The sequence below is a fragment of the Fusarium musae genome, chromosome 9, assembly GCF_019915245.1.
Source record: "Fusarium musae strain F31 chromosome 9, whole genome shotgun sequence".
Classification (NCBI taxonomy): Eukaryota; Fungi; Ascomycota; class Sordariomycetes; order Hypocreales; family Nectriaceae; genus Fusarium; species Fusarium musae.
Window position 1 is genome coordinate 2,321,125 of NC_058395.1, and position 26,555 is coordinate 2,347,679.

Genomic DNA, 26,555 nt, shown 5'->3' on the forward strand with positions numbered 1-26,555 from the left:
TTATATAGTCGTCCCTCAGCTCTGGTATATAGCAGATCGGCTGAGGCTTTGTTGAATGCCATTCCAGATCGTCAGTGTGAGGGCTACTACCCGCTGTCCTTTCAAGGATGGACCATACAGCCTTCACCTTTATCACGAACACGCTATAGTGAACCAATCTCCATTGTATTGAACGCCGGGTATATGCTATAACAACCGATCTATCTATCCGCTCAACCCAAAAGTGACAACCGTAATCCGTGCATACGTAAACGCCATACCACGCCGAACAATAATCAATGATACAATCCTCTCCTTGCCTGACGATGTGGGAAATGCGTTGCACACCTTCTACAGAAACACGAAGGTGGGTGCGCAATCTGGCAGTAAACCATCGAAGGGCGAATAAATGGTTCAGACCGAATGATCGATGGGTAAATGACCTAAGGACGAGCAATCCGTCTGGCCCATCCCCTGGATCCCTATTCCTTCTGCCTCTTGGCAGGCCTTATTAATGAGTCATCCGGTAATCCACTCCGCTTCGTACCCGGAAGGCTACTCGTCCGTATATCGTTATCATCTTGACTCACACGTCGACAAGGATACTCGTTCTTGCAGCCCTCGAAACAATTCGCACTGACACGGTCACCGGTTGAGAAGAAGGGAGATTGAAGGGCTTGTGCAGCTGTGAGACGCTTTGCGGGGTCGTACTCTAGAAGACCGGCGAGGAGCTTGTAGCCTTCTGAGCCGAGTGAGGCAAGTGGTGGTGTGCCGCCGGGAGCGCTGGTGTGGTTGATGGTGCTGTAATACCACTTCTCGAGGTTCGAACCGCCTGGGGGAGGGGGCGGTGGGTTGCGGGATCCGTAGTGGCCGTGGTGGTGATGAGGATGATGATGGCTGTGATGATTGTGGTGAGATGAAGCCATGGAGTTGGCGAGAGTGTTGAGTTGGTTGTATTCGGGCATGGTAGATAATAGAGGCCATTTGTCCTTTGTTGGGACACCCATGATTTCGATAATCTTTTGCATCTGGTTGCGTTGAAAGGGAACCGTCTTCTTGCTATCCATTTTGGCTTCCTCTCCTTTAAATATGGGCCTCAAGGAAAGAAGTTCGGCGAAAATACATCCGACAGCCCACATATCGATGGCAGGCGTGTAGTGATATGAACCGAGAATTAGTTCGGGGGCCCGATACCAGATAGTAACGACAACTTTATCACCGCTAAAAAGTGAGTGAAGTGGTTTATCAAATCGACGTGCTAGACCCAAATCTCCGATCTTGACTTCGCCTGATGAAGTGACCATGATGTTGGCTGGTTTGAGATCACGGTGAAGAACCCAGTTGATGTGTAGGTACTGACATCCGTTGAGGAGTTGGAACATGATACTTTTGATGGTTGCCGGGGGAATCGGATGTCGTGGCTGTTGTGTGTGATGATGGATGATTTGTAATAGATCATGTTCGGCATACTCAAAGACCATAAAGATACACTTGTCCTCAAGCATAATTTCGCAAAGACGAATAACATTGATGTGATGAAGTTCGCTGCAAAGACTCATCTCACGGATCGCACTCTGAGAGATGCCCGTGTAGCTGATCTGTTCACCTTCCTTGTCGGGCTTGAACTTCTTGATAGCGAATTCACCCACGGGCTTGCCATTGCGGCCAACAGCCTTGTATACCCGTCCATAGGTACCCGAGCTGATGAAGCCGATGATGCGGTAACGATCTGTGATTCGGACTTTGGGCTGATACCCAGTTGAGCGATCGTGAGGTTCTACATGACGTTTTTGGTAAGCGTGAGCAGGAAACCCGAGGCCGATGTGAGGACGGAGAGGCATCGCCGAGGATCAAGGCTTGAGTCTCGGTTGGTGAAGTGTGCGTTTAACCACTCGGCATTGGCACAGAAGAGATGAGTGAGCGAGTGAGATGACGATGGTGAGTGATTGAGGCCAAATGTGAAAGGCTGGTCGAGGTCCACAGATGCAATGACAAAAAAGCAACGGAAGCTTGTCAGACGCCGAAGACGGAAAAAAGAGAACGAGACACCGAAAGATTAAATAAAGTGCGGACGATGACAAGACAAGACAAGACAAGACAAGACAAGACAAGACAAGACGCTTCAGCTGATGAGACTTTTAAAAAGACGTTGAGTTTGTTGATAGCTCGGAAGAACCGAGACTGAGCTGAGACTGGGCTGAGCTGAGCTGAGTTGAGGAGAGTTCGAGTCAGGCAAGTCGTTGTTCAGAGTCGATCGACACCTCAGGATAATCTTTTCCCTCTTTGGACAAGTATGCGGCGCAAACCCCCAGTGAGGCAAAAACAAGGGAGACTCTAAAAGAAGAGGAGAAAGACAATAAAAAGAAAAAAAGAAATCAGAGCAGCTGACGAACAAGATTATGTACGTGGAAATTGAGAATGAATATTGAATGGACACGGAAGAGATACAAAATGCATGCAACAGATGAGCTAGACTAGTGCAGTGACCGATATAGGAGACAAGGAACGTTTAGATAGGCGATGTATATGTTCGTGAGATGTGACAAACCCAAAAAAGATGAGAGAAATTGGATTGGATTATTAGAGGTAGAGAGAGAGAGGGAAATAGAGCAGACTCACCCTCAAAAGACGCCTGAACACTCCGCTTCAAACTCCCCCTGACGGCACCCAAGCCAACGGATCCCGGGCCCGAAGCCCCCGTCGGCGGATTCGTTACACTCATTTGCTTGCGCCGGGAACCCTCACAAAAAAAAAACAAAAAACGGAACGGTCCTTCCGAGCACTGTCTCCTCTCTCTCTGCCTCTGCCTCTCTGTCCCCGTAAGCGGGATTCAATGATTTGCGAGTGGAGTATCACCCACAGGAGAAGGAGATTGGATGTGCCCGTCCGTATCCGTAGTGTATCGTATCAATTCAAAAAGGAAAAGGTTTCCCCGCGCGGGGAAATAAAGGAATAGATACCGGAGGCGTAATAGAGCGTAGGTAATAGATTCTCGCCTCCTCGTCCTAATGCACGACGCGTGAGAGTTGATAGGATGCGCATACGAGTGTGTGTAATCCCGAACTGCGCCCTTTTTTTGACTTTGGCGCTGCAGACTCTAATAAAAACGGCACTGCGCTGTAAAGTTTCTCGGGAACTGCAGCCGTTGTACTTCAGTTTCAGTTCAGTCTCTTGCGGCGCGGATCGCTATTCCTTTGGGGGCAGAGAGACGCGATATGGGGTAATCGCTGCGGAGCCACCCTGTGGAGATTGGGAATAAGATGGTTATGAGGCTGTGATGGCGATCGGTTGCGCTGGCGATGGGAGGGTTTGCGACACGGGATAAAGGTGAGAATGGTGTTTGGTATGATTGAGATTCATGCCTCGTGTTCTGGAACTTTGCGACTGTTTGTCACATTTCAGTGATGACTAAGCTGGCTTTACGGTGTCAAGCTTGTTGGTGATGGTTACATTGGACACTCTTCTGGAATCATCATGAACTATACTTCTCATGCTATCGCTTTCAATGGTCTCATCATTGAAAGTTGTCTGAATTGGTCAATTGGCTCAATTGACATCAGTCAAGACCCCCAGTCAAGACAACATGATCTTCATAGCGTCTTTTCTTGCTGTCTACCACAAACTAACTTGAACGCAAAATACCTTCCCCTCTAACAATTGTTCAGAGGTTTTCCCTTATCGCGGTCCCAATTTCTCAAGCACTCTAGTACCCTCCTCCTCCCACTCCGCCTTAGTAACCCACATACTCTCCTTGTCCGCCATAATGTTGGCCAACACCGCTCCACCAAGGAACACCATGTGTCGACGTCGCGGAGGATCTTCTATCCGCACCTTGAACTTGCTCAAGCGCTCAGGGTTGCCCTGCAGCGCCCGTGTGAGCCACAGCTGCTTGAGCTCCTTCTCCAATCGCGACGGAAGACCGGGATACATGCTGCTTCCGCCAGACAGGACAATAGCCTTGAACAGCGACGAGCGGATGTCCACGTCGGCGGATTGGATGGTATTGAAGAGGAATTCGCCCAGGCCGGGGGATTCGCTGTCGACGAGGTGAGGCTGGAAGAGACACTCGGGCGCCTCGAAGCGCTCGCTGCCGACGCGGATCACACGTCCGTCCGGCAGGGTGTAATCCTCGACGAGCACGGTGGTGTCCTCGCTCAGGCGCTTGTCGAGCTCGAGGTCGTACGACACGTAGCATAGCTTCTCCTTGATCTGGCGGACGGTTTCGAAATCGGCGGTTCGGTTGAGGGCGTAGCCGCGGCGCAGCAGCAGCTTGATGAGGTTGCGCGTGACGTCTCGGCCGGCTACGTCTAATCGCTTCGTGAGGTGGTTGAGCACCACGGATTCGTAGACGGGCACAATGTGTGTGACACCATCGCCTGAGTCGACTACGACACCGGAGCTAAGACCTACACCGCATTGATTAGCAACCAACTCTTGCGCAAGAAGTATTGAGCTTCGGGGGAAACCCACCTTGAGCGTATAGAGCCAGAACGGCCTGGATGGCGACGTAGACACCGCCAAAATTATATCTATCAAACATAACCTCGCACATCTTCTCTCGGTTCTTAAGAGGGTTCATAGGAGGCTCCGTCAAGAGGATCTTCTGGCCCGTAGGATCGACCTTGAGCTTCTCGTAGAAGGTATAATCCCAAAGATGTTCCATATCGTCCCACTTCTTAACGATGCCGTTCTCCATGGGGTAGCTGATCTGGAGCATTGTCCTCGCGGCGGCAGCTTCGTCACCGCACATGATATCCTTGATGACAACATCGCTATCGGTCTGCTCCTCGGAACGAAGGATCGGCCGGCCTACGATGGAGGGGTATTGATGCTCGGGGAAGTTCTGCGCGGCATATCCGACCTTGAGGAAACCGGTACCTCCGTCGAGGACTAAGCGGTAGAGGTTCGAGGTCAGCTTGCGTCAGGGGAGAGATGGGGGAGCTTCTGGAGCTTGCGGGGGGAGGGGAGGAGCTTACCAATGGGTGGAGGGTTAGACATTATAGCGATGGACCACGGCGGGGGGATGTGTATTGGGAGGGTTGTGAGGCCGAGGAGGTGTAGTGTTGGTATATGGGAGCTTCAGCTTAGAGGAGGTTGAGGTGGTCGTCAGTAGTGGGGTTCAGTGGCCGACCGTCGTCAGAGGTGGCTGAGGCGGATCACGTGGCGCCCCGCGAGCTGTTTAGCTTCCGTCCTGTCGACTAGAGACCCCTCTCAAGATAAGTGAGAGAATTAAGTGTAGGGACAGTTTTAGAGCTTCATCAAGCTATATACATATTACTTTGCTTACCGTCAAGTCTTTGTGTAATCCATCATGTCCGAGCTCCGTTTCCTCCGGCGGAATCTCCGCATCCTCGTCCTAAACCCAAACTCATCCACCATCATGACAGACGGAATGGCCAACGCCATCCGCCAAATGTCACTACCAGACGTATGATACACAGACTGCTAAAGGCAAAACAGTAGTAAATTCTACACAGGCTGATGTGTCACAAAAGTCAGTTGAGATCTATACCTACACAGCCCCTCCCCACTCCGCCCCAGACAGCATCAACGACCAGGAGGGCATCGACCGCAGCACGCAGGCCGTCCTCGATGACCCCAAGATCGAGGAGGAGCTTGAGTCGGATAAGTACGACGGCGTCCTCGTTGCGTGCTTCAGCGTCCATTGCCTGGTGTCAAAGTTGACTAGGTATCGACATCTTGCCGTGACGGGTATTTTTGAAGCGAGTATCCTCACGTCTCTTTCGCTCATGGCTGCGCCGGACAATGCAGGTAAATGGGGAATTGTCACTACTGGGAAGTGGTGGGAGGATCACTTGTCGCATGGTGTCAAGAACTTTCTTGGACAGCAGAAGGATGGTGTGAATAACAAGTTTGCTGGTGTTTTCTCGTCTGGGCTTACGGCGGGTGACTTTCATACTGTTCCTCCGGAGAAGGTAAGGGAGAAGCTCAAGGAGGCCACTCGAAAGTTGCTCAATGAGGGACAAGTGTCGGTTGTGCTCATGGGATGCGGTGGTATGGCTGGTCTGGAGGAGATCATCCGATCGACTGCTATTGAGGAGTACGGCAAGGCTGACGGTAACCTTGTCTACATTGTTGACGGAGTCAAGGCGGGCGTCATGCAATTGGAGCAGATGATCCGCAGCAAGAAGATCTTCCGGTAAATCAGCAAGCGCCTCGTTCTATCTGTAGAGCCATATCTGCGACTGTCTAGTACGCTGCTTGAATACAAATAAAGAAATCATTCCGTGCGTGTACCTCACGCTTGATACAGTCGTGATCGTTTACTGACGATAAGTCAAGGCAGCATTTGTCGCAGGCTTCTAATCAACGCGCCTTGTCCTGCCCCAAACCTCAGCGACATCCTTCTTGCCCTTTGTTTCTGGCACGTTCCAGAACACAAAGATAGCAGATCCAGCGGCTAGACCTGCAAAGATGAAATAGACCCATCCGTGGCCACCCAGCAAGTCGTTAAGAGCTGAGTTTACGATTGGGAAGAATTGAGCGACCAGGAAGGTCGCTGCGTAGTTAGCAGCGAGACACCAACTCTGCGTGGCGCCAACAGCCTCTTGTCCGACTAGCTCGGAGGAGATCAGGAATGGGACCGGGCCCAGACCAACTGCGAAGAAGCCGACAAAGGCCACGACAGCGATGGCTGAGAGGATCTTGATTCCAAAGATGATTGAGATGGCTAGGATGAGAGCGCTGCTACCTTGTCCAATAATCGAGGCTAGGAGGCAGGTCTTGCGACCGAGACGATCTGGAAGAGGAGCGCATGCGATGGTAGTGAACAAGTTAACAACGGAAACGAGAATGGTGAGCAGCGACGAAGAAACAGGCAGTAGGTCAGCAAGAAGAGACACGGAGTACATGATGATCGAGTTGACGCCGCAAAGTTGCTGAGCAAACATGATTCCCACCACAGCGACGATTGCAGGTCTGGTATCAGGATCTTTCAGTACCTCGAAGAATCCAAGATGCTCAGTCCGGCCCTTTGATGGTGATTCGGAGGCACTATCCGCCTGAAGCAAGCCATCTTCCTCGGAAGCATCACGATCATCTGAGTCCCAAGTCTCAGTCTCCTCATGAATGTCGTAGCCGTTTCCACGTATCCTCTGCAGGGTCCGCCTGGCCTTGGGCGAATTTCCCTGCGCCGCCAACCATGATGGACTCTCTGGGACAACGAAGAGACCCAAAGTCTGAGCTGTCGCAATGAAGACTCCAGTAGCGAGGATCCATCTCCAAGCAGTGCCGTAGCTCAGGAAGAATCCCATGGTCTGAACCACCAAGATACCAAAATTGATCGAGATCTGCGTCATAAAGCCAAACAGCCCACGTTCCTTAGGCGGTGCAATCTCGCTGATGTAAAGAGGGACAACGACAGTCGACGCTCCAGCACCGATACCAGCGAACAAGCGACCGAGCGCCATGACGAAGACGCTTCCTGCGACGGTCTCAACAGCTGCTCCGAACAAATAGAGAAGACCTGTGATGCGCATCGCAGGAAGGCGTCCGCGCTTCGATGAGAAGGGTCCAGAGGCCAAAGCTCCCAACAGCCCACCAAGCATGAAGATGGAAGATACCGTCGCAAACGAAGCCTCGTCCATAGGGATACAGTGCGGCATGAAGCCGGAACCAGTATCGTCGTCTTTCGGCTTGTAGACCAGTCCTTTGATCTTGTCGAGGGCGGAGATCGATTTCTTACGGCATGTAATGACATCCTGGGGTGCGTTGAGTTCAGCCTAAGATAAGTTAGTTAGCCTATGTCACGACGATTTGAGGTTTAGGGAACGTACCAGGTGAAAACCGAACTGCAACGACCCCAGGGTCGTGATGGCGATGAGCAAGATCAGATACCCGCTGACATCGCGGAGTCTGATACCGGCCATGTTGGCGGTCGGATATTTCGTCGATAGAATGGGTTGTGAAGGGGTAAGGTTGAGGGTTCGAGATGAGGATCTGGGGTAGCTTGAGTTAACGTTAGCTTGCCATGGGGGTGGGTCCACGTGTACTGTGGCGTGGACTACCCCTGTTTCGATCCCCCTGCGTTCATCATGACAGTGGATTGGAATGAGAGTTTCCAAATCCGGCTTATCGGAGGACAACGAGCTGATTGACCTTTATCTGAGTATCTAGGTGTGATATATTAAGAACTTTTGAACCGAGTCTTTTCAGGGTATGATCTCGTGTTGGTTTGACCAATGTTGAGCTGTTGTGTTACGTATGCATGTTGGTTCCTTATCACCATAATGATGCCGATTACCCGTGAGCTCAGCAGGCATGAGAGTTCTGTCTCTCAAAGCTTTGTTGTTGCAGATACGTTAAATACGTGCCAAGCCCCAATTAGTTCCCGTTCCTGTTGAACTTATCAGAAATCCAACTTATATGATTCGCTGCTGTAAAAAGCCATTATACTTTGTGTAAATAATTCGTTCCCGAACTACCCTGAATATGTCAGAAGAACCCATCCCTGAAGAGAAACTACTCTACTTCGAAGAGCGCAACAACGATCAGAATGAATCGATAATCTTCTTACATGGTGGGGGAGGCAGTCATGTTGAATGGAAATCGGTTGCTCCTCAGCAATCACTGTCCTCCTACCATCTAATCCTCGCCGACCTTCCAATGCACTCTGGATCCTGGGACATTGGGCGTCCTCTCACACTCGCATCAGCTGCTGATGAAGTATTTAAAGTCATTCAGAAGCACGCACACGGCGGAAAAGCACACGTTGTCGGTCTATCTCTGGGTGGTTTCATCGCTCTCACTCTCACATATCGCCATCCTGACGTCGTGTTGTCGACGTTCTCAACAGGTGCTTACCGATACAGAGGAATGTTTAAGTGGTTCATGGAGCACCCGATGGCCATGTCGATTGCGAATTGCATACAGAACATTCCCGGTGTGCTCGAGGCATCGTTCCGACGGCAGGGAATTGACTATGAAGAATGGCTTGTCGAAGGGAAGAAGAACCATTCACCTGAGAGGTCCAAGGCGATGAACAAGGAGCTCAGTGCCTTTAGTATGGATGACGTCAAAGCTGTTGCAGACTCTGGGGTCAGGACTTGTGTTATTGCGGGAGGGAAGATGGACCAGGTGGATCCTGTACGAGATATGGGTGTTATTCTGAGAGAGGGAGGAGAGAAGAAGGGAGTTAAGAATGAGGCTGTCGTTGTGAGGGATGCTTATCATCCATGGCATTTGCAATTGCCAGAGTTGTTTGCGGCTGGGATTGCTGATTGGGTCCAGGAGAAAGAACTGCCCAAAGAGTTTGAGGTTTTGTAGCCTGGTCAATTTAAGTGCAGTTGGACCCGAAAGGAACAAGGGTGTTAGGGGTATGCCACTTCTGTTGCCATTACGTGTAGTAACATTCATTCAATAGGTAAGAGTTTCACTCTAGGACGAGTTGTTTATATTGCTTTCAAAGGTTTGACAGAAACCTGCAGCAGGGCACCTTCTGCATGAAATGAGTGGAGGGCTGACAGGACTTGCATGATCTTACACTCGCATCAGCCGCATCATGCGGGGTGCTATGATATCCCTCAAGGCAGACCTAATCTTTTTATTTCCTTTTGTTTTAACAGCAGATCTTGAGAATGAGGGACAATCCTCCGACCCGACATTGAGGAATCAATACCTTAATCACTGTCACAGGACATTCATCAAAATTGAATCGAGAGTTAAGAAAGCCTCCGAATGTTTCAAAAGGTCCAAGTTTGATGGCATCGTTCGAAAGCTGAAATGGCCCTTCTCATCCTCAGAAACGAAAGAACTTTTGGTTGAGCTGTCTCGACACAAGGAAATCATCAGTGTTGCCTTACTTGCCGACACAATGCGAAAGGTCCAACTGTCGCTTTCAAATTCCGATGATATAGACAAGAAGATTCTGGCTTTAGGTGAGGTGGCAAGAAGGATTGAGATCAACACCACGATAGTTGTCAACAAACGAAAAAGGCGCATCCTAAATCATTTTATGAAAGCAAATCCACAACCCACACTACAAACAAGTATCAAGCTTCGCCATTCTATGACTGGGCTTTGGTTGACCGAGTCGCCGACTTTTATTCGCTGGCTCGAAACACCGGGCTCTAAGCTGTGGTTGACTGGCATACCTGGAGCGGGAAAAGCAATCTGCAGTTGGCCAGTGTGGATATGAAAGAGGAGATCCGGAGCGCGTTGGTATCTAAGGCTGATGGGATGTAAGACCGCCAATAACATACATAATGAGCCAGAATAACAAGATCCAGGTTCAGATGGGTAGTTTGCCAGCTTGACTACTTGTGCAACTGTGCTCACGACCAGGAGCGCCGCGAAGCTTTAAGCAAGCTCCCTCCCGACCTACCTGAGAGTCACCGCCGTCTCCTTGAAAAGCTCAATGACTGCTCTCTTGGAGTGCAAAACATGGTTCAAATGTGTCTTCACTTCATGGCTGTAGCAGGGCCAAAGTTGACGATAGTTGAGCTACAGCAGGCGGTCTCAACTCTACCGATCGGAGGAAAGCTAGACCAAGGCAATACTGTACCGGAATACGAAATTTGAATAGGTGTAGTAGCCTCATTCGGAAATCCACTGATGGAAAATACTTCGAATTCGCCCACTTCTCTGTCCGCGAATTCCTGGAAGACGAGAACGCAATATGCCAACATGCCGGGATTGAAAAGTACTGGATAGCTCAACATACTACCAATTCGCTTCTTACTTCGCAGTGTCTGCAGTTTCTTCAAATGAAGAACTTTTATAAGTGGCCCAGCGAAGAAGTTTCAGCCACTCGTCAAAGAGACGACACATACCCGTTCTACAGGCATGCGGCTCTCTTGTGGATCAAGCTCACGAAAGATGGGCTCGGTGACTCAAACATTCTGGATTTAGCGAAGTCTCTTTTTCAGCCTTCAAAGCGTGCATATTTCATGTGCTGGGCTATTGAGGTTCTTAAGAAGGTCACATATGCTACTGGCACTCAGTCAGCCCTGAGCGAAAAACAGGCCAGAAGAATAGTGATCAACCCTTCGTTTCAGCCACTGCATATGGCTGCTGCTTTGAATCTTCCAGAGGTATGCGGATTTCTGATATACAATGCTCCAGATGTGAACTGGAAACTTGATGCAGCCACCCCTCTCGACCTTGCATTCATGTCTATTTTGGCAGTTCCTGGACTGCCAGAAACGAGCGGGAAAAATTAGCTATATCGCGATCTTCTGACCAATGGAAGAAACCAGTTCCTGCCCTCATCCCAGCGGAGAAATACGACGATTGACTGCCTGATAAACGCCGGAGCATATTCTTCAGATCATCTGATACCCCCCAACACGCTCTATGTCTTCTCTATAACCTGCGTATTTGCATCGCTATTTAATGATTTGTACCCTGTAATTCGGTGCTTGTCTTCTCGAATCCTACCGTCTGTACCAGACGTCAAGATTCTCCAAGAATGGCTCGTGGCTACTAGTACATCAAATTATGTGGCAGAAGTGTCGACTCGCATGCTTTTGAAATCCCTCAGTTCAACTGGAGCCTACAATAACGACTGGGGTGCTGAGCTGGGTATCATTGTTTGGAGTTGGGCTCAAGAATGCGACTTCTCCCTGACAAGAGACTTGAGTTTGGTTGGTTCTTGTGACCTGATGTCGGATGACGCTTTGGTTTCCCAACTGGTCTCAGCTATTTGCAGCGACAATACCGAGTTGCTCAAGTACTGTTTTAAAGATAGGCGACTGAAAAGTCAAGTCAGATACTCGGGGATTGGTCAATGGGCTCTTACACCTGGCAATCAAATACAGCGCCTTTGACAACTTCAAAGCCTTGGTTACTGCAGGTATCGATCCCTATACCAAGAACGAGGAAGGAAAGCTATCGATTCATCTGTGTGAGCCTCATGGCAGGCTACGCCTTTGCAAGGTCTTGAAGCATCTGGGAATATGTCTTATGAGCCAGGACAATGAGGGCTACAACATCTTGCATTACTGGGCTTAGGACCGTCCCTTGGACTATCAGTTTATCCGTGATATATTCGAGTTGGATGCAGAAGAGGCGATTAAGGGGCTCCAGTCGAGGTCACATTATGGTGATACGCCTTTGATTGCCATATTCGAAAGTGCCGGAGAGAGCCCAAGGAGCGAACACCGCGATCTTGACTTGAATAAGCTATGCCTTCAAATTCTAGGCTTTTTGCAGGGATACCGCGGAGCAAAGGGCGTGGACACGGGCTTAGGGACTGAACAAAGCGTTTATTCTCTGAAGGGAACCTTTACCGAGTTCGAAAGTATGATAGGAACTGAACCAACACCATTACACAAACTGAGAGCTTGGGTTTCTTTTGACCAGGTGCAGTTACTGACTAAGCTTTATCCAGAAGCTCTTACTTCAAGAGTTGATGGTAGATTACCGCTTGAGAGGTACATCACCAATACGCTCGACGATCATGTGTTCCCAACAACGATATCATCGAGGCCCTCCTCCCCGACAACATGGACGACACTGGATCTAGGGAAACCCAAAGCTTGTGGAGCTTTATGTGTTGCCTACCTGAAAATGAGGGGTTTAATAAAGAAAAATACACCAGATCAAAAGAATTCGGAACCATGATAAAAATCGTGTTCGGAATCGGAGCGATGCGCAACCACGAGAAACAGTTCAAAGAAAGTGGACTGAAGCTACTACTGTCCAATTACCAATTCTCGTTGATGCCAACGATTCGCGATGCTATTCTGCAAACCAATTACTGGGATGGCCTACAAAGCTCCGACGAAATATCTGTGCTGTTTCAAGATGTGATAAAGAATGCCAACCTCGATATGATACGGCTACTCAATGAAGATGGAGCCGACCTCCATTACAGTGTCGATGGAAAAACACCTTTTGGAATTGTATTCCATGCTCGCGTGGCGATTGATCTTTGCAACACCGAAGACGGAGCTACAGCTCTCAGGAAGCTATTGGAACGTTCCAGTGTTGAAGAGGCAATGAAGGAACCCCTCGAAATAGATAGGGCGTCGCCTCTCATACCTCAGGCAAGGCGGCGATTTGAGATTCGGGTGTGAGTTTCCATTCCATGAAGCAATAGATGTACAGAACACGAAAGGTCTTGAGATATTGCTTGAAGAAGCAGAAAAACACCTTCATTACATTGGGTAAGCAGAAGTAAGGTAGGTGTAGGGCAAGTCACTAACCGTCGCACAGATCTCCAGAAGCCTTCAAAGATGTATTGAACCGCTTGTTTCCGATGGAATTCACTTGTGAAACTAACTGGAAGAGTTGGAAATATCGCGCAAAGATGACGGCGCTACACATCGCTGCGTGGAATGGGAACAAGAAGGCAGTTTCACTTCCGGTAGATAGGGGAGCGGACATCGATGCAGCCGACTCGAATGGCTGGACACCACTCATATTTTCGCAGGACGCTAGAATGGCACAGCACTTGGTCTCGCTTGGGGCATCGAAAGCTGCAGCGTGGAGGGTCGGATCACTCCCGTCATTTATCAACTGGTTCGGTGATACTATGTTCGATAAAGCGCACCCTGTCAGTTTATCACGGTTACCAAAGGAGTTCTTCGCTGTATCAGACCCGCCACGATTTTCGACAAGATGTGACACATTACAAGTTACCCCTGAAACTTTGAACAGTTTGCATGAGCTCAACCCTGATCTGACGAGGGAGGATGAGGCAGGTCGGAGTTTGATGCATTACATCTTGGGCGAAGAAGATCTAGTTGACTGGATATTGGAGCGCGAACGAGATCTGGGCGGAACGACACCTCTTCCGTGGCATCTGGAGTGGTGTGAATTTTCTGGTCTTGCCCTCCTAACATCCTCATTCGAGCGACTTCGATAACGAATGTCAGCTAATCTATTCTGCGAAGTCCTGAATCTTGAACCATTGCGTGGCTGGAGCCCTTTATGCCATGCGGCCGCTTTGAACCGTGATGATATTGTCGCGAATTGCCTTGAGATGGGGGCTGATATCAACTTTGAAGGTTCCTGTTTTGGATCAGCGCTTATGAATGCGAGTGTTTGCGGGAGCCTGAATGCTCTCAAGCTTCTCGCCCGCAATGGAGCATCGTTAACGTACATGAGCAAGGATGGTTTCAGAAGCTGTTTTCTAGTTGCTGGGACAGCAGCTGTCAGGGAATGGCTTCTTTGTGGTCGGTTCATGGAACAGAAGCGCCTTGCAGCTGAGGATGATGCGGACTTTGTTCAGGAAGTAGTTCCGTGGGGTGGATATATAGAAGCCAAGGTATTGCTTTACGGCAGAAGAGCCTGGTGGCGAGAAGAATCGACTTTAGATTATGCGAAGAGATTGTCGAAGATGAAGAGGAGTTGGCAAGGGAAGGTTGTGCGAGTGAATGCCGAAGAAACGGACTCGAGCTCGGGTACAGACTCAGATACTGGATCGGAAGGGGAAACGAAATCGGATCAGATGCAGAGTTTCATGAGGCGGATCGGTGTTCTGAGAGCGCAAGACTCCTACTCAGAGTCAGATTCCGAGTTCGACTCTTGGTCGGATTCGTCTTCTTGAAATAGAAAGCAGTCAGAAGAGCTTGAGATGAAGGAAGGAGATGCGTAATATACCATTTTTAGATGATGGCTTTCGTCTCTTTCATCTTGACGACTGTGTTTGCAAGGGAGCACTTAGCTTGAAGTTCAGCAGGCTGTTTGGCATATGAAAGAAAGTGAAGCGACCGTGAGTAAATAAAACAAATTGACGCCGTAAATATGCTGAGGATAGACGAAAGATGCGTGAGTGGAAGAGACCAGAGACATTTGACAGTTGTGTCATAAAAACTGAGTAAGTTCAAGATTAAATAGGGAGTGTGCTTGCACTGAGGAGCAGTTTGCCATACCGGGCACTAGAGATCCCACATGAATATTTTGTTTATCGGTAGGCATGCAACTCTAGTGCAAAACATTGCGTAGCCCCCTCGTCCCCCTCCTCCACGACCTGCATGCAAACTCGGCCCACACACAACCACCACCAACCGTGTTTGGATGCGGTCCCTATCAACCTCTGAGTATACGAAAAGAGTTCCAACAGAGAAGCCTCTGTTTGTCTACAAGACCGCTAAGATGCAGGCTGCCGAGTATGCGTCCAAGCGGGCCAATGCCACTATGCACCCTTCCACTGGTGTCGACCCTATCAAGAATCACGGCACCTATCGGAAGACCGCCCTCTTGAACGAAGAGCGCGCCTGGGAGAAAGTACCTCCTCCTGAGCGCGATAACTTCACCCTGTCCGACATCCTCGGTCAAACAGACCCTCACCTCGCTGCTGTTTCTCGCACCGGCATCGTGGGCATGTCTCTACAGTACTACCAGCTGCCCGGCGAGACCGAGTGCCGCCAGCACTTCTTCTTCGAGCTGAATGAGAACGTAGTCTTTGCCGATGAGGACGGAAATCGCTGTGCCATTCATGGCTTCGCTATGTGGATGGTGCCCTCCGCCGATGGCAAGGCCGAACTCACTGTGCGATTGTGCACCAAGAGTGAGCCGTTCATGGATCCTCTTCTGATCTTTGATTTTTACGTCGAGAATTCGAAGAAGAATCCGAAGGACCAATTCATTCTGATCGATTTCATCAATGCTCTCCAGGGTACTCGTGCAGGGCTGCCGGAGGGGGAGCGTACCAACTTGCTGCGCTTCAAGTTCTAGGAGACTGGCGGCAAGTTGTACGGTTACCGCGACGCTCTGTAAGTTCCTCTGTCCTCTCCCACCTTTAGTTGAAAGCAGCTAACATGATATAGCCTCCAATGGATGATCCGCCTCAACATGGCCAAGTTCCTCAGCTGGTCCTGCCACGGCATGGACTTTGAGGACTCCAACTTCGCAGGCGACGGCGAGTACATGGGCGATCTCAAGTTCGACATCATCATCCACAACAAGTTCAAGTCCGACCCCAATGAGCTTGGCGACAACATGAAGCGAATCATTGACGTGAAGAAGACGCCCATCAAGCGCGGTGTTTGGCTCGACGAGAACTTCACCCGCCCTCTCGAATACAGACTTGCGAAGCTTCCGTACGAAGGGCCACCCCCCTGGCGCGATGCCATCAGAAATGCGTCTATTGACAAGTGGTTCGAAGGGATTGATGACTGGTTTGCTACGGGAGAGTTTGCTAAGGAGTGATTGAAGGATTGCTCATGTTCTTGGAACTGTCAAGGGAGAGCTTGGTTTCACGGCGGTGATTGAATCGCGGAGAGTTATCAGGATGATTTCATGGCAGGAGTGAAGAATGAAGGATGGAAATAGATTGCTCAGTAGCTACAGAAAGCGCTATACATACCGAATCAACGGCGGATTGGTGCAACGGACGGTGCAAGCCTGATGAATCGTGAGTCCTCTGTGTCAACGCCAAACATGACCGCCTCTGCCCCGTCACTCCTCGTCTTCATCTTGTCCCATGGTCTGTAACCGGTCAACTCGTTGTCCCACCACGTCCCTCTCACAGCATGTGCGATGGCCAAGAACGACGCCGGTAGTTGAGGAAGATGCTTTATTTTGTTTCGAATGATGTCGATGACCGAGACGGACACGGACAAGAGCAGCATGACTGTTACGGCGATGAGAATACTGCAGCGCACGACGTACACATTTTCCGTGATGTGGGAGAGCGTAGGAACAGAGGTTGTACCAAAGTATCCCGCTGTGCTGATCGACACGATTGCGTGAGCCATGTTGCCAAAGAAGTGACCAAAGTCTTCCGCCGTGGGGATCGCGTAAAGGGCATCGAGGGTATCGTCAACAATGCCTATTTGATTGCGGAAGATGTACCACGGAATAGCAGACATGTACACGCCCAGCGCATCAAGGGCCTCCGTGTCAAGCGCTGTCTGGTTGGACCCTGGGGCTTCAGTGCAGGAGGTCATGATAGTGCCGTTGAAGGTACACGAGCCGACGAGCCATTTGATGGAGGGCGTACATTTCGTGCGGGAGACCCAATCTCCTCCATCTGTTTGCACCAAACTCTTATCGTTGCCTCTGTTCCGCAAAGCAGTCTCGTTGATATCAGGAATGGATTTCGTAGCTGAGAGGAAATAAGTCGTGCCTGAGGTTGGAATCTTATTTGTGCCGTGAACTGAAGCGTTGCTCCAGAGTCGAATTCTCTGTGAGCCTTGAGCAAGCAGCTCGATGCTCTCGACGCTGTTATCAGGGAGGGTGAAGTTGTAAATAGTGTTGCCGTCATCTTTGTAAGAAGTGTAGTTCACTTCAGTAGCTGCCTCGCATGCAGCAGTCCAGTTGAAGAAGACCAAACCGTCGTAAGTTGTGTTTGTAGCAAAAGTGAGGTTGTGTGTAGGCACCGGCCCCAAGACGCCAGAGTCAACGTTCGCCAATGCATTCTGTGAAACGAGACTCCCCACAAACGTAAACACCGTCTGAGACAAAAAGGTATCATTCTTTGAAAGCGACGGATGAAACTCCAGGTCCGGACTCGCACCCATCGCAGTTGAAAGCGCAGTGATGTTACTCCCCGCTACATCTCTTGCAATCGGAACCCCAACGACACCCCAGCCCTCCTTGAAATGCCCATACGGCCCAACAGTAAGCGACAGCGTTCCCACCGGCACAAGCAATGTTCTCGTAATGATCAAAAAGGTATGCATGACTCCATACCACCACGAATACTTCATAACAGCCGGTAGCGTTAGTAACGTAACGCCCTCCGCGATATCATCCAGATCCCTAATCGCAACAGGCTGCTGCGTCGTGAGCGCGAATAAATGCAATCTCCGAAAATCAAAGACGACGAATTGAACGAGCAAAGCTGCTGGGGCGAGGAGTGCTGAGAGCGCTATACCAGAGTAGAGCTGATCAACGGGTACGGAGTCGCCTGTGCGAAAGACTCGGCGTTTTGAAGCATCGTTGTCGAGGAGTGCGCCGGTGTATGACCAAGCTACGCAGAATATGGCGCCGACTAGGTAAATGCCAAGAGTTATGACATACCATTTCAGCCAACTATCCAACTTGTATAATCTTTTGAAGTCTGTTGGTTGAGAGATGGGGAAGTCTGTTGCTAGACTGGGGTTCTTGTCGTCGACTCGGTCTTCGTTGTCGAGGGAGGAGTACACCGCCGGTGTAGGCATGATGGTCGATAGTCTAATGGTAGTTTGTGGGAAAATGGGGAGAGAAAAAGTCGGTCGGACGTAGAGGTTGGACATAAGACTGAACGGACGCGGTGGACGGACACGGACACGGACATGGACTACGGAGATTGTGGGGTCGGTGTAAGCAAATTTAACTTGAAACCGGCAATTGATCGCTCGTCCTATGAGATGAGTTATAAAAATATCTAGCATTTACTATGTAAGAAAAAAGTGAATTGTTTTAGAATGTTGAAAGTCTAGGTACAATGTTTGCCTAGGACAGTCTGGTTGGGTTGGTCTCAGTGTGAGGTTGACAACCCAACCATGTAGCCTCAAACATTGAATATCAACAGCAAACATAAATGACAGCGAAGTATTTAGTGGCATAAAGACAGTGGATAATCTTTGGACTTAAATTACATGCCTACATAACTAGCTATCAAGACATGAAAGGTATTGCTCAAAGAGAGATAATCATATGATATTGTATTCTAGTATGTACGAGAAGCTACTTCACTGTGTACCATTGAAGTGGAGACATGCTGGCCGCAACCTTACTGAGGAACGTTGCGAATATCTACCATGAGGTGTCCATTACCCCAAGCAGGGTTCTGTCCTCGTACCTTTCCATCGGCTCGCGTGCAACGGCTGAGAATCGTTAGTAAAGCAACAGTTGATGTACTTGGAAGAAGACTTACTCCATGACAAGACCAGCACCTCGAGCAACATCACGGCTAAGAACGGGATCAGTAAAGATTAAACAAACAGTGGATTTGGAGATGAGCTCACCAAGGAGAAGAAGAGGTTTGGTCGCTGTTAAGTCCAACGGCGAGACCAGTGATCTGAGTGTTTCCACGTCTGCAGAAAGACTGGCCGGAGACACCAGCTACACAGGCTTGGTCACCGAGGCTGGCGAGGTAGTTGATGCACTCAACTGCTTCGTTGACCTAATGAGGAGTTAGTAACCTTGATTGGGCCCGAGATGAGTTAGAGTTGAGACCAACATTGGCCAAAGTGTTTCCAGGAAGGTTGTCCATGCAGCTGGTATCATCACGAGCTTCAAGAGGTTGAGGAGCAGCAAGGGCTGAAGAAGCAGCGGTGAGGATGATAGCGAGAGAGGTGATGAAGTTGACCATCTTGGCGGTTTGAGTATGAAGCAAGTTGAAGTTTGAGTTGAAGTTGTAAGCTGCGATCTGATGAACAAAAGACACCATATCGACAGGAAACCATCTCTTTATACCATTTTCGTTTCTCCGCCCCCATGATGATTTCTTCACCAGCCTCTTGCTACGTTACCACAAGATCCTCAATGAGGCAGAGTCACATTGAGCTCGTGAATTCCAACCCGAGGCTATAGCAACGACAATGCTAAATTTAGCATGCCCGAGAGAGCCATTCAGAGATCGTCAGTGAGAAACGGGTTGCAAGTACAGGGGGGCTCCATGGTTAGTTTTGGGCGGGACGCTGACAACGCATGGATTTATGCTGCAAGTGGCAGGAGGTCACACAGAAGCGGAATTCCGTTCTGAAGCAAATTTTCAATGAAGCTAAGTTTTAAAGCGTTGATTACCACTGAGAAATGCATTAACATGTTGGACTTAAAATGATTTCAATTCATTAGGTAGATAGTAAACCGAGAAGACTAGTACCTTCAGCCGTTTCATCTCTGGAGGTGGCGTAACTATTCCCGCCATATAACCGTTTCAGCCCAACCAACCAGCACGGTAGCATTGACCACAGCCCTATCTTGTCAACTGAGGAGCCTCTCGGGTCGCTCGCCGTGTGATTGGTAGACGGATGAAAAGAAACCATCGAAAATTCTTTGCTAACTTTCTGCGGGATAGCTTTCTTACTCAGCCTCTAGAGGCTAAGCCTCAGCATAAATGCCGAGAACTTTCGAGGTCATCTGCTGGCATATGATTCTGCGGTCAGCTTTGCTCAGGCACGCGGGAATAAGAAGGATTCTGGAAAATTGTATCTGCCGATGCGGTGAGGGTTGATAGTGAGAGTGAGATCGAGTGGGAGCGGGGGTTGCAGGAAGAAGTCAAACAAAGTGAGGCTTGTTTGTTAGACTACATCTAGAAGTAAGTGGCTAGCATGAAAAGGATGGATATGGCATATACATTTGATCCTAAAACCCTAAGGCCATCTTAGCATCAGACTAATCCCAGCGAGGCTATCCCTCGTCCAATATTGAAAACTGTCTCCTCCGGCTTCCGATTGTGAGGCTGAGTTCAGCCACGACGATACAAAATCCTCAAGGATCACTTTGCATTGACCAGTCGCAATAGAGGCATGTAGGATATAGTTTCCCGAGAGTCAGAGTCAAAATCTAGTGACGGAGAAGATTGCATCAAAAGTGTCCGTAAAGTCCGGGCGGTCGGGGATTTCCTAATCAAGCTTACTGCAACAAACAGCTTATTCTGCAATACTACTCTGGTCAAACCTTACTTACGGCTTATAGTTTCTCCTATAGCCTCAACCTACGCTGACTACAGCATTGATGGCCGTCATCTCCAGACTGGCGATTGGTCTCGCTCCTCTCCTGCATGGTGTCATATCCGGGAAAAAGGATACATCATAGACGTGTACGTGTATTACCATATGTCTCAAAGCAGTAATGATTGAATCTAGTCGCAGGCAAGTAGAAAACCGTAAGTACTTTCGTACTATAAATCACGCCGCCGTAAACTTGCTGAAATACTTACATATTTAGCTTCAACCAACACCACAACTGCCGAAGATGCCCAAAGAAGTACAACATGCAGTACTCACTCAACCCCCACGAGTCTTCTACGCATTGGCTTCGTCCCGTGGGTTTGACAGCATCAGAGTGGAACCAATGTTCGGGCCGTTCGAAATCGTGATACTTTGATTTTCTGTACTGAACCCAAAACTGCAATGATATTTCTCATTTTTCGACGACTTCGTACGGCAGCATAACGGTCAAGAAGTTGTGCCACCCCGGCTTATGTGAAATGGCTTCATGTGCGGGGTTTTCAACTGCCACAAACGCTTTGGACTGCAGACCGAATGATGTGATTATCATGGAGAGGTCGTACTGGGCTTGCGAATTGAAACTGGTGTGTTTGTTGGATCTCAGTGCGTTGCGATGGGAGAAGACGGTTATATTAAGACAGTTTGTCCGGCTTTCTCAAATGCCAATTCAGAATTCTCCAAGAGAACATTCTTTCTTCCAAGTTCTGATCCGTCATTATATGTACTCGCCCACAGCCCCCAACTACACTCACCGTCATATCTCTCTCCAAAATGGCTTCATACTACCCAGAAGGCGAATGCTACTTCGTCAGAAGCTCTCTGAGATATAGCTCCCACTGGTCTGCAGACAACGAAGCTAAGTTCTATAGAACCGTTCTTCTCGAGTACTACTGGAATGGATGGCCAGCGACTGGCGTGACCCAAAGATCCCATCCGAGGTCACGCTGGCAGCATGGTACACCTGCAGGAGTCGGAGGCACGCGCTTCGGAGACTGGGACAGGTTCTGGGTGGGCGAGAGCAGAAACAAGTCCCCGAACGATATGCTCAGAATCCACAGTCATCCCAACAGCCTTAACTGGAATGAATGTCGGGATCACCAGAGGGGTGGCCCCAGAAAGTACATCCTTCGACCAGTGGAAATCCAGCACCAAGATACCCAGTGGCTGTGGATTGATGCTACGATTCCCCTGAGAGCGATCTACTTCCCCGTCGCTTACAGGACAGACCAAGCCTTCCCTAACCTGTGCACCTATGTCGTTATCGACCTTAGGCACAGAGGGCAACTTCAGATGTTCAGTATTGGCGGGCTCACCAGGACTTTGAATATCACCTCCTACAACGGTCTTGGCTGGCATGATGATCTCACATGGGGTTTCAACATAACGGACATCATTGCCTATCTTTCCATCCCACATAAGCTGCGCAATCCGGACTATGGGTTGTTTGCATCCAAGCCGCGTGGCCAAGAGCTGGTCGTTTATGCCAACTCATCATTGACTTGGAGGTCAGATCCTAAGGACATCCAACACCATGGGAACTTCTTCCGCGAGATGGACTTCGCCAGAATCCTCAGCGCCACCTTTGCTGTCGAGGTCGGTTGGAGACCATACCAGCACAACCCTTTCCTCAGGAACCTGGTCGTCCGAGCCATTCAGCTAGGCCTTGGCCTCATCCCGGGCGTCGGACCCATCTTCTCCGTCGCATTCGGAATGGCAGTTAAGCTGCTCACAGACCCCGACTCGTTCGGCAGTGATGATATTCTTGATTTACCTTTTGCTATTCTGGAGAGTGTGATTAGCTCGGGCAAGAGATCTCAGAAGTTCATCGCACCAGATTGGCTTGCACAGTGTCCATGTGGCGGCCAACAGCAAGGTGCGCCGTTGACAAATCAGCAGAAAGAGGACCGCAAGAAGTTGGGCGAAGAGATCAACAATCGTCTGACTGCCGAGTTGAATGCTCAGCCTATCATACGCTCTCTTGAGGAGCAAGAGAAGCTTCTCACTGGACGCGCTGAAGAGATTCGAGATGAGGCTACGCAGACAACCCAGGAAACCGAGCCGGAGGAGAAGCAGGAAGCTGAGGAGCAGTACATTAAGGACGGGACTGAGGAAACTGGTGAGAAACATGATTAAGAGTTACGGAACATGGTCACTTTTTATGTCTCGGTGGATTACTGGGGAATTATTCACTCCTTCCATGTTTCAGTTCTGGGACGGCATTTTGTATTTGTAGCTTTGGGAAATTGACATCGCCGACTGAATAGAGCTTGTGGTGACCACGGGGAGGTCAACGAGCCGCTAAATCTGGCGAGCTTGGCTGCGAGACTGGATATTCTATGGCATAGTTACGGAACGAAGACATGCCTTGATTTCGTTGATTTCATGCTCATAAACTTCATCCTAGGAGGCAATGCTTAGCCTCAAAGGCGGAAAGCACAAATTTCTTCTAGTCGAAATCTATCACTTGTCTTCTCTAGAAGGTCTTTGACTCTATGCAAGATTCGAAATCCTTATTGAATCCTCTGAAAGGTATCTCTAACCTTTCCAAAGACACATACAAGTTTCAGCTTTCTTGATCCAGAAAACGGTTAGGAAATCGAGATTCCTCTCCCGGATCACCTGGGTTGACTCGACGAAATGAGACGACGCCCTCAGTCTTAGTGCCTCGATAGAATCTTGAGCCAGGTGGGAGGACACAAAGCTCCTTGAGCTGCGGAACGGCTTCGAGGATATGAGTAATGAGATTTGAATGCCACTCATGATCTTGGGCACCAGATGCGTAATAATGGATCCAATCAATGTCCTCGGAAGCAGAAGGGGCCGAATCGGCCTGGCGCAGTCTTGCATTGAGCTCGAGCAAAGCTTCCAGGCTGTACTCCTGAATCATCCACTTTTTGTCGAACGCGAATGCGAAACGTCGCAATTGCTGCATTTCCTTGAGGCGCCCAATGAGCTGTGCAACCTGGTCACTCTATCATCCTCATATTAGTAGAGTAAGGCAATACAAGACAGAAGAAGGAAAGGTAGGGTTCTCACAAAATTAGGCAGCCTCGGTTTCTTCGTAATAGGACCGTGTTCCAACACGAAAGTATCTCTGTCCAGTTGGTAAATAACTAGTGAATGAAGGTGCGGAAGGCTTTGGTGTATCATTCGAAGAGTGTTTTGGTCGATACAGGCAAGAGTCGTTGATTCGAGAGGAACCCTGGTAAGATCGTACTTCAGACCCTTTAGCGAGGGCATTGTTGATTGCAGGGCTGCGCGATGACCCCATGCGGTTGTACGAGGAAGATGAACTGCCTTGACGCTATCGTGAGTGAATTGACGCATTATGGTAGTGAAGCTCGGGCGGTTCCTTTGACCAGAAAAGATGACGGTCTTTGGCCCCTCCCATTTGGGCGTGTTGGACAAAAATTCCATTACACTCTGGAGGTGAGGATCATCAAAAGAATGGGGGACAACCCGAGGGAAGCTGAAATGATTACGAAAAGTAAAGTCTATGGCGTCGACACAGGAAAGTTTGGAAATGAATTCGCTAATAACCGCGATTCTGCTTGCCCAGAGATGAGAGTCGGAAACAATGTCGTGAACGCTGCAAGGCTCGATGCGGATAGTAACAACCCTGGAGGACAAGCTCAGTCAATATGTCTCAGTTTTCGGATACTGCAGACGAGTACTTCGCATAGGGGAGAATTCGCTTCGTGAAGGCTCTCAGTTCACCGTTTAGAATAGACCTCATCTCTCGAGATAATGCTTTGAAGTCCCCAGAGAGTATAATCTTGTTGAAGATCAGAGGCATGAGGGCTGATCGAAGTTGCTTGGACACCAAGGTAGCGACTCTGACACCACGGAAGGTGAGCTGTGATGCAATCATAAAAAGTACTTCGGTTGGCATCTTCTCCAGCAAACTTGAAGGTGTGGATTTGCAAAGACTGTTCATCGTGGCGACAACGCACTCTTCTCCTGGTTGAGTTTCCATGGCTGCAAGGTAGACGATTTGTCGCTGTTAGGCAAGATGGAAGAGAAGGTTGAAGGATGTAGAACTTAAGAACTTAGCACGCTACGCATTATTTCTTTTCCGGGAAGACCAGAGAAACTAAGTTACCTGAAGGTTTGAGGAGAGAGTTCTGATGCTTAAGCGAACAGGACTCAGGAGACAAGAAAGTGAGTTTGCAGTGCCAGTGCCAGTGCCAGGCTTTGATCCCAATTTGGCCGAGTTGAAGAGTGGCGGATACAGTTTGGAACATAAAATATGTAGGACTTCTTCTACATTTGGGATTCATTTGACTTGTTGGGGCGTGAAGATCGAAGTGTTCAATACGCATGTTACGACCATTACCCTTCCACGACCCCTCATACGACAGATCAGGTGTCGCTCACCGATCTCACAAGAAAAAAATAATCTTCTTTTTATTCATCTCAAGTATTTTCCGGTCTCAAAGTTAACCTTTGACAGCTATCACGGGTGAAATGGGACATGGTATCCTTTCTGCAATACAAGGTTCACCTCGAAGCTTCTCTGATGACTAACAATCATTGGCGTCACGGGAATTTGCCTGGCCAGCTTGCCCTTGCCCTTATCTCTGTTGCTAGTTATACCAGTGCCGCAGAGGCCTAAATGAAACCTGGTACCTAGGCATCATCCGCGTGGGTTGTTGCGAAAGTCTCAAATCCTGACCAACACATTGTTTCATACAAAATCAAGAACTACCATATCATCCCGAACTGTAATATCTGACTTCCAGGTCAAGACTCTTAGTTCATAAGCCAATTCTGCTTGCCCTCCATCTCAACCACTCCAGTCGGGTACCCTCGAAGCCCACTCCAATGCCCATAACCCATTCTTCATCCCGCACACATCAAGTTTCTATTCATACATTGTCAAATACACATCAAGCGTGGACCCGTAAAAGCACCGAGATGCGAGTGTTGAAAGGGTGTCAAAGCAACACACACACAGATTTGCAGGTAAATCTGCTTTCCTAAATAAATATCATTAGAGTTGAAAGATAGGGAGTCTTCAAAGTTCAAACCTACTCTCACAAATACTTGGTCTAAGTTGCAGCGCTCAACAAAACACATCAGTCTTGGTTGAGGTCCAGTAGAAGGCTGGGAAAACGGGTTTCCTCCCCGAGGTTGTCGCTAGATTCTCGCTGAACATGGATTTTATCATCACGTCTAGTTCCTCTGTAGAAGGTTGGATGGTTAGACGAGACACAGAGCTCCACAAGAGCGGGAACTCGAGTCATGATCACCGTCACAATCTTATCGATGTAGAAATTGTCCATTTCGACCATGGTCATGGGACGATATGTTCCTTCATCATCCCCCCAGTCATGTGGGGCGAGGTGACCGTGAAGTCTCACAAACCATAGCGTGAAAGCAAAGCGGCGGAGACAAGGCATCCTCTTAAGTTGATGAACCATTCCTCTGACATTTCGGTCCTGACAGAGAAAGTTAGCTACAGAAAAACTTAGTATGTGAGGATTTCCCTTACCAAAGCAGATTGATCGTCAAACCAGACCAATCCGAACGGCCAGCATCTAAAGTCACTGTACATAGTAAGGCCGGGTGTATCTTCGTGAAGGATGAGTGATTCAAGCTTGGGGAAGTCCTTTCTGACTTCCCTAAGGAAGTCTTGGTCGAGGCTTGGGACTACGTGTCGGGTCTGCTGATTGTTGACTGTTCTGTCGACGTGTAAGGCTTTGAGAGTATAGGCATGAACAGAGCTTTTCAACTTCGTGTAATGCTTCCTGTTGAGCCCCCCGGGCAGCTGAACGGCTCCGAGAGCTGCGGGCTGAAAACGTCGGAATATGGCATTGAAATTCGTATCCACAGGGTCATCCAAGAAGGTAAGAGACAAGGGCTTGGTAGTATCGTAAGGCCACCAACTAGCGTTACGTAAAGCCTTGTTGAATGAAATGCAGTCCCGAGGGCGTGGGAAGCTTAGAGAAATGTTCACTCCGCACAGTCGATCTGTTGAGCGAAACAAAATTCCGAAATGATGGA

General features: G+C 49.1%; 10 protein-coding genes across 10 annotated transcripts; 4 read left to right on the forward strand and 6 right to left on the reverse strand.

Annotated features, from left to right (window-relative positions):
- Nucleotides 1–461: 461 nt before the first annotated feature.
- On the reverse strand, nt 462–1,820 carry SSN3 (cyclin-dependent protein kinase; the record flags this gene model as incomplete). Its single annotated transcript, XM_044829497.1, has 1 exon — nt 462–1,820. The coding sequence occupies one exon, from the start codon at nt 1,818–1,820 to the stop codon at nt 462–464; it is 1,359 nt and encodes a 452-aa protein (XP_044676172.1).
- A 1,834-nt stretch (nt 1,821–3,654) lies between these two features.
- On the reverse strand, nt 3,655–4,977 carry ARP2 (Arp2/3 complex subunit, actin nucleation center; the record flags this gene model as incomplete). Its single annotated transcript, XM_044829498.1, has 3 exons — nt 3,655–4,385; nt 4,450–4,869; nt 4,956–4,977. 3 exons carry the CDS (start codon nt 4,975–4,977, stop codon nt 3,655–3,657), a joined length of 1,173 nt encoding a protein of 390 aa, XP_044676173.1.
- Nucleotides 4,978–5,290: 313 nt separating this feature from the next.
- On the forward strand, nt 5,291–6,143 carry J7337_011966 (uncharacterized protein; the record flags this gene model as incomplete). Its single annotated transcript, XM_044829499.1, has 2 exons — nt 5,291–5,407; nt 5,457–6,143. 2 exons carry the CDS (start codon nt 5,291–5,293, stop codon nt 6,141–6,143), a joined length of 804 nt encoding a protein of 267 aa, XP_044676174.1.
- A 159-nt stretch (nt 6,144–6,302) lies between these two features.
- Nucleotides 6,303–7,868, reverse strand: J7337_011967 (uncharacterized protein; the record flags this gene model as incomplete). Its single annotated transcript, XM_044829500.1, has 2 exons — nt 6,303–7,721; nt 7,776–7,868. 2 exons carry the CDS (start codon nt 7,866–7,868, stop codon nt 6,303–6,305), a joined length of 1,512 nt encoding a protein of 503 aa, XP_044676175.1.
- A 562-nt stretch (nt 7,869–8,430) lies between these two features.
- Nucleotides 8,431–9,264, forward strand: J7337_011968 (uncharacterized protein; the record flags this gene model as incomplete). Its single annotated transcript, XM_044829501.1, has 1 exon — nt 8,431–9,264. The coding sequence occupies one exon, from the start codon at nt 8,431–8,433 to the stop codon at nt 9,262–9,264; it is 834 nt and encodes a 277-aa protein (XP_044676176.1).
- Nucleotides 9,265–15,039: 5,775 nt separating this feature from the next.
- J7337_011969 (uncharacterized protein) lies at nt 15,040–16,095 on the forward strand (the record flags this gene model as incomplete). The annotated part of the gene is made up of 2 exons (XM_044829502.1): nt 15,040–15,614; nt 15,714–16,095. 2 exons carry the CDS (start codon nt 15,040–15,042, stop codon nt 16,093–16,095), a joined length of 957 nt encoding a protein of 318 aa, XP_044676177.1.
- Nucleotides 16,096–16,256: 161 nt separating this feature from the next.
- Nucleotides 16,257–18,050, reverse strand: J7337_011970 (uncharacterized protein; the record flags this gene model as incomplete). The annotated part of the gene is made up of 1 exon (XM_044829503.1): nt 16,257–18,050. The coding sequence occupies one exon, from the start codon at nt 18,048–18,050 to the stop codon at nt 16,257–16,259; it is 1,794 nt and encodes a 597-aa protein (XP_044676178.1).
- Nucleotides 18,051–18,604: 554 nt separating this feature from the next.
- J7337_011971 (uncharacterized protein) lies at nt 18,605–19,186 on the reverse strand (the record flags this gene model as incomplete). Its single annotated transcript, XM_044829504.1, has 4 exons — nt 18,605–18,698; nt 18,749–18,784; nt 18,840–18,997; nt 19,055–19,186. 4 exons carry the CDS (start codon nt 19,184–19,186, stop codon nt 18,605–18,607), a joined length of 420 nt encoding a protein of 139 aa, XP_044676179.1.
- Nucleotides 19,187–21,320: 2,134 nt separating this feature from the next.
- On the forward strand, nt 21,321–22,682 carry J7337_011972 (uncharacterized protein; the record flags this gene model as incomplete). The annotated part of the gene is made up of 1 exon (XM_044829505.1): nt 21,321–22,682. One exon carries the CDS (start codon nt 21,321–21,323, stop codon nt 22,680–22,682), a length of 1,362 nt encoding a protein of 453 aa, XP_044676180.1.
- Nucleotides 22,683–23,112: 430 nt separating this feature from the next.
- Nucleotides 23,113–23,876, reverse strand: J7337_011973 (uncharacterized protein; the record flags this gene model as incomplete). The annotated part of the gene is made up of 2 exons (XM_044829506.1): nt 23,113–23,520; nt 23,586–23,876. 2 exons carry the CDS (start codon nt 23,874–23,876, stop codon nt 23,113–23,115), a joined length of 699 nt encoding a protein of 232 aa, XP_044676181.1.
- Nucleotides 23,877–26,555: the final 2,679 nt, after the last annotated feature.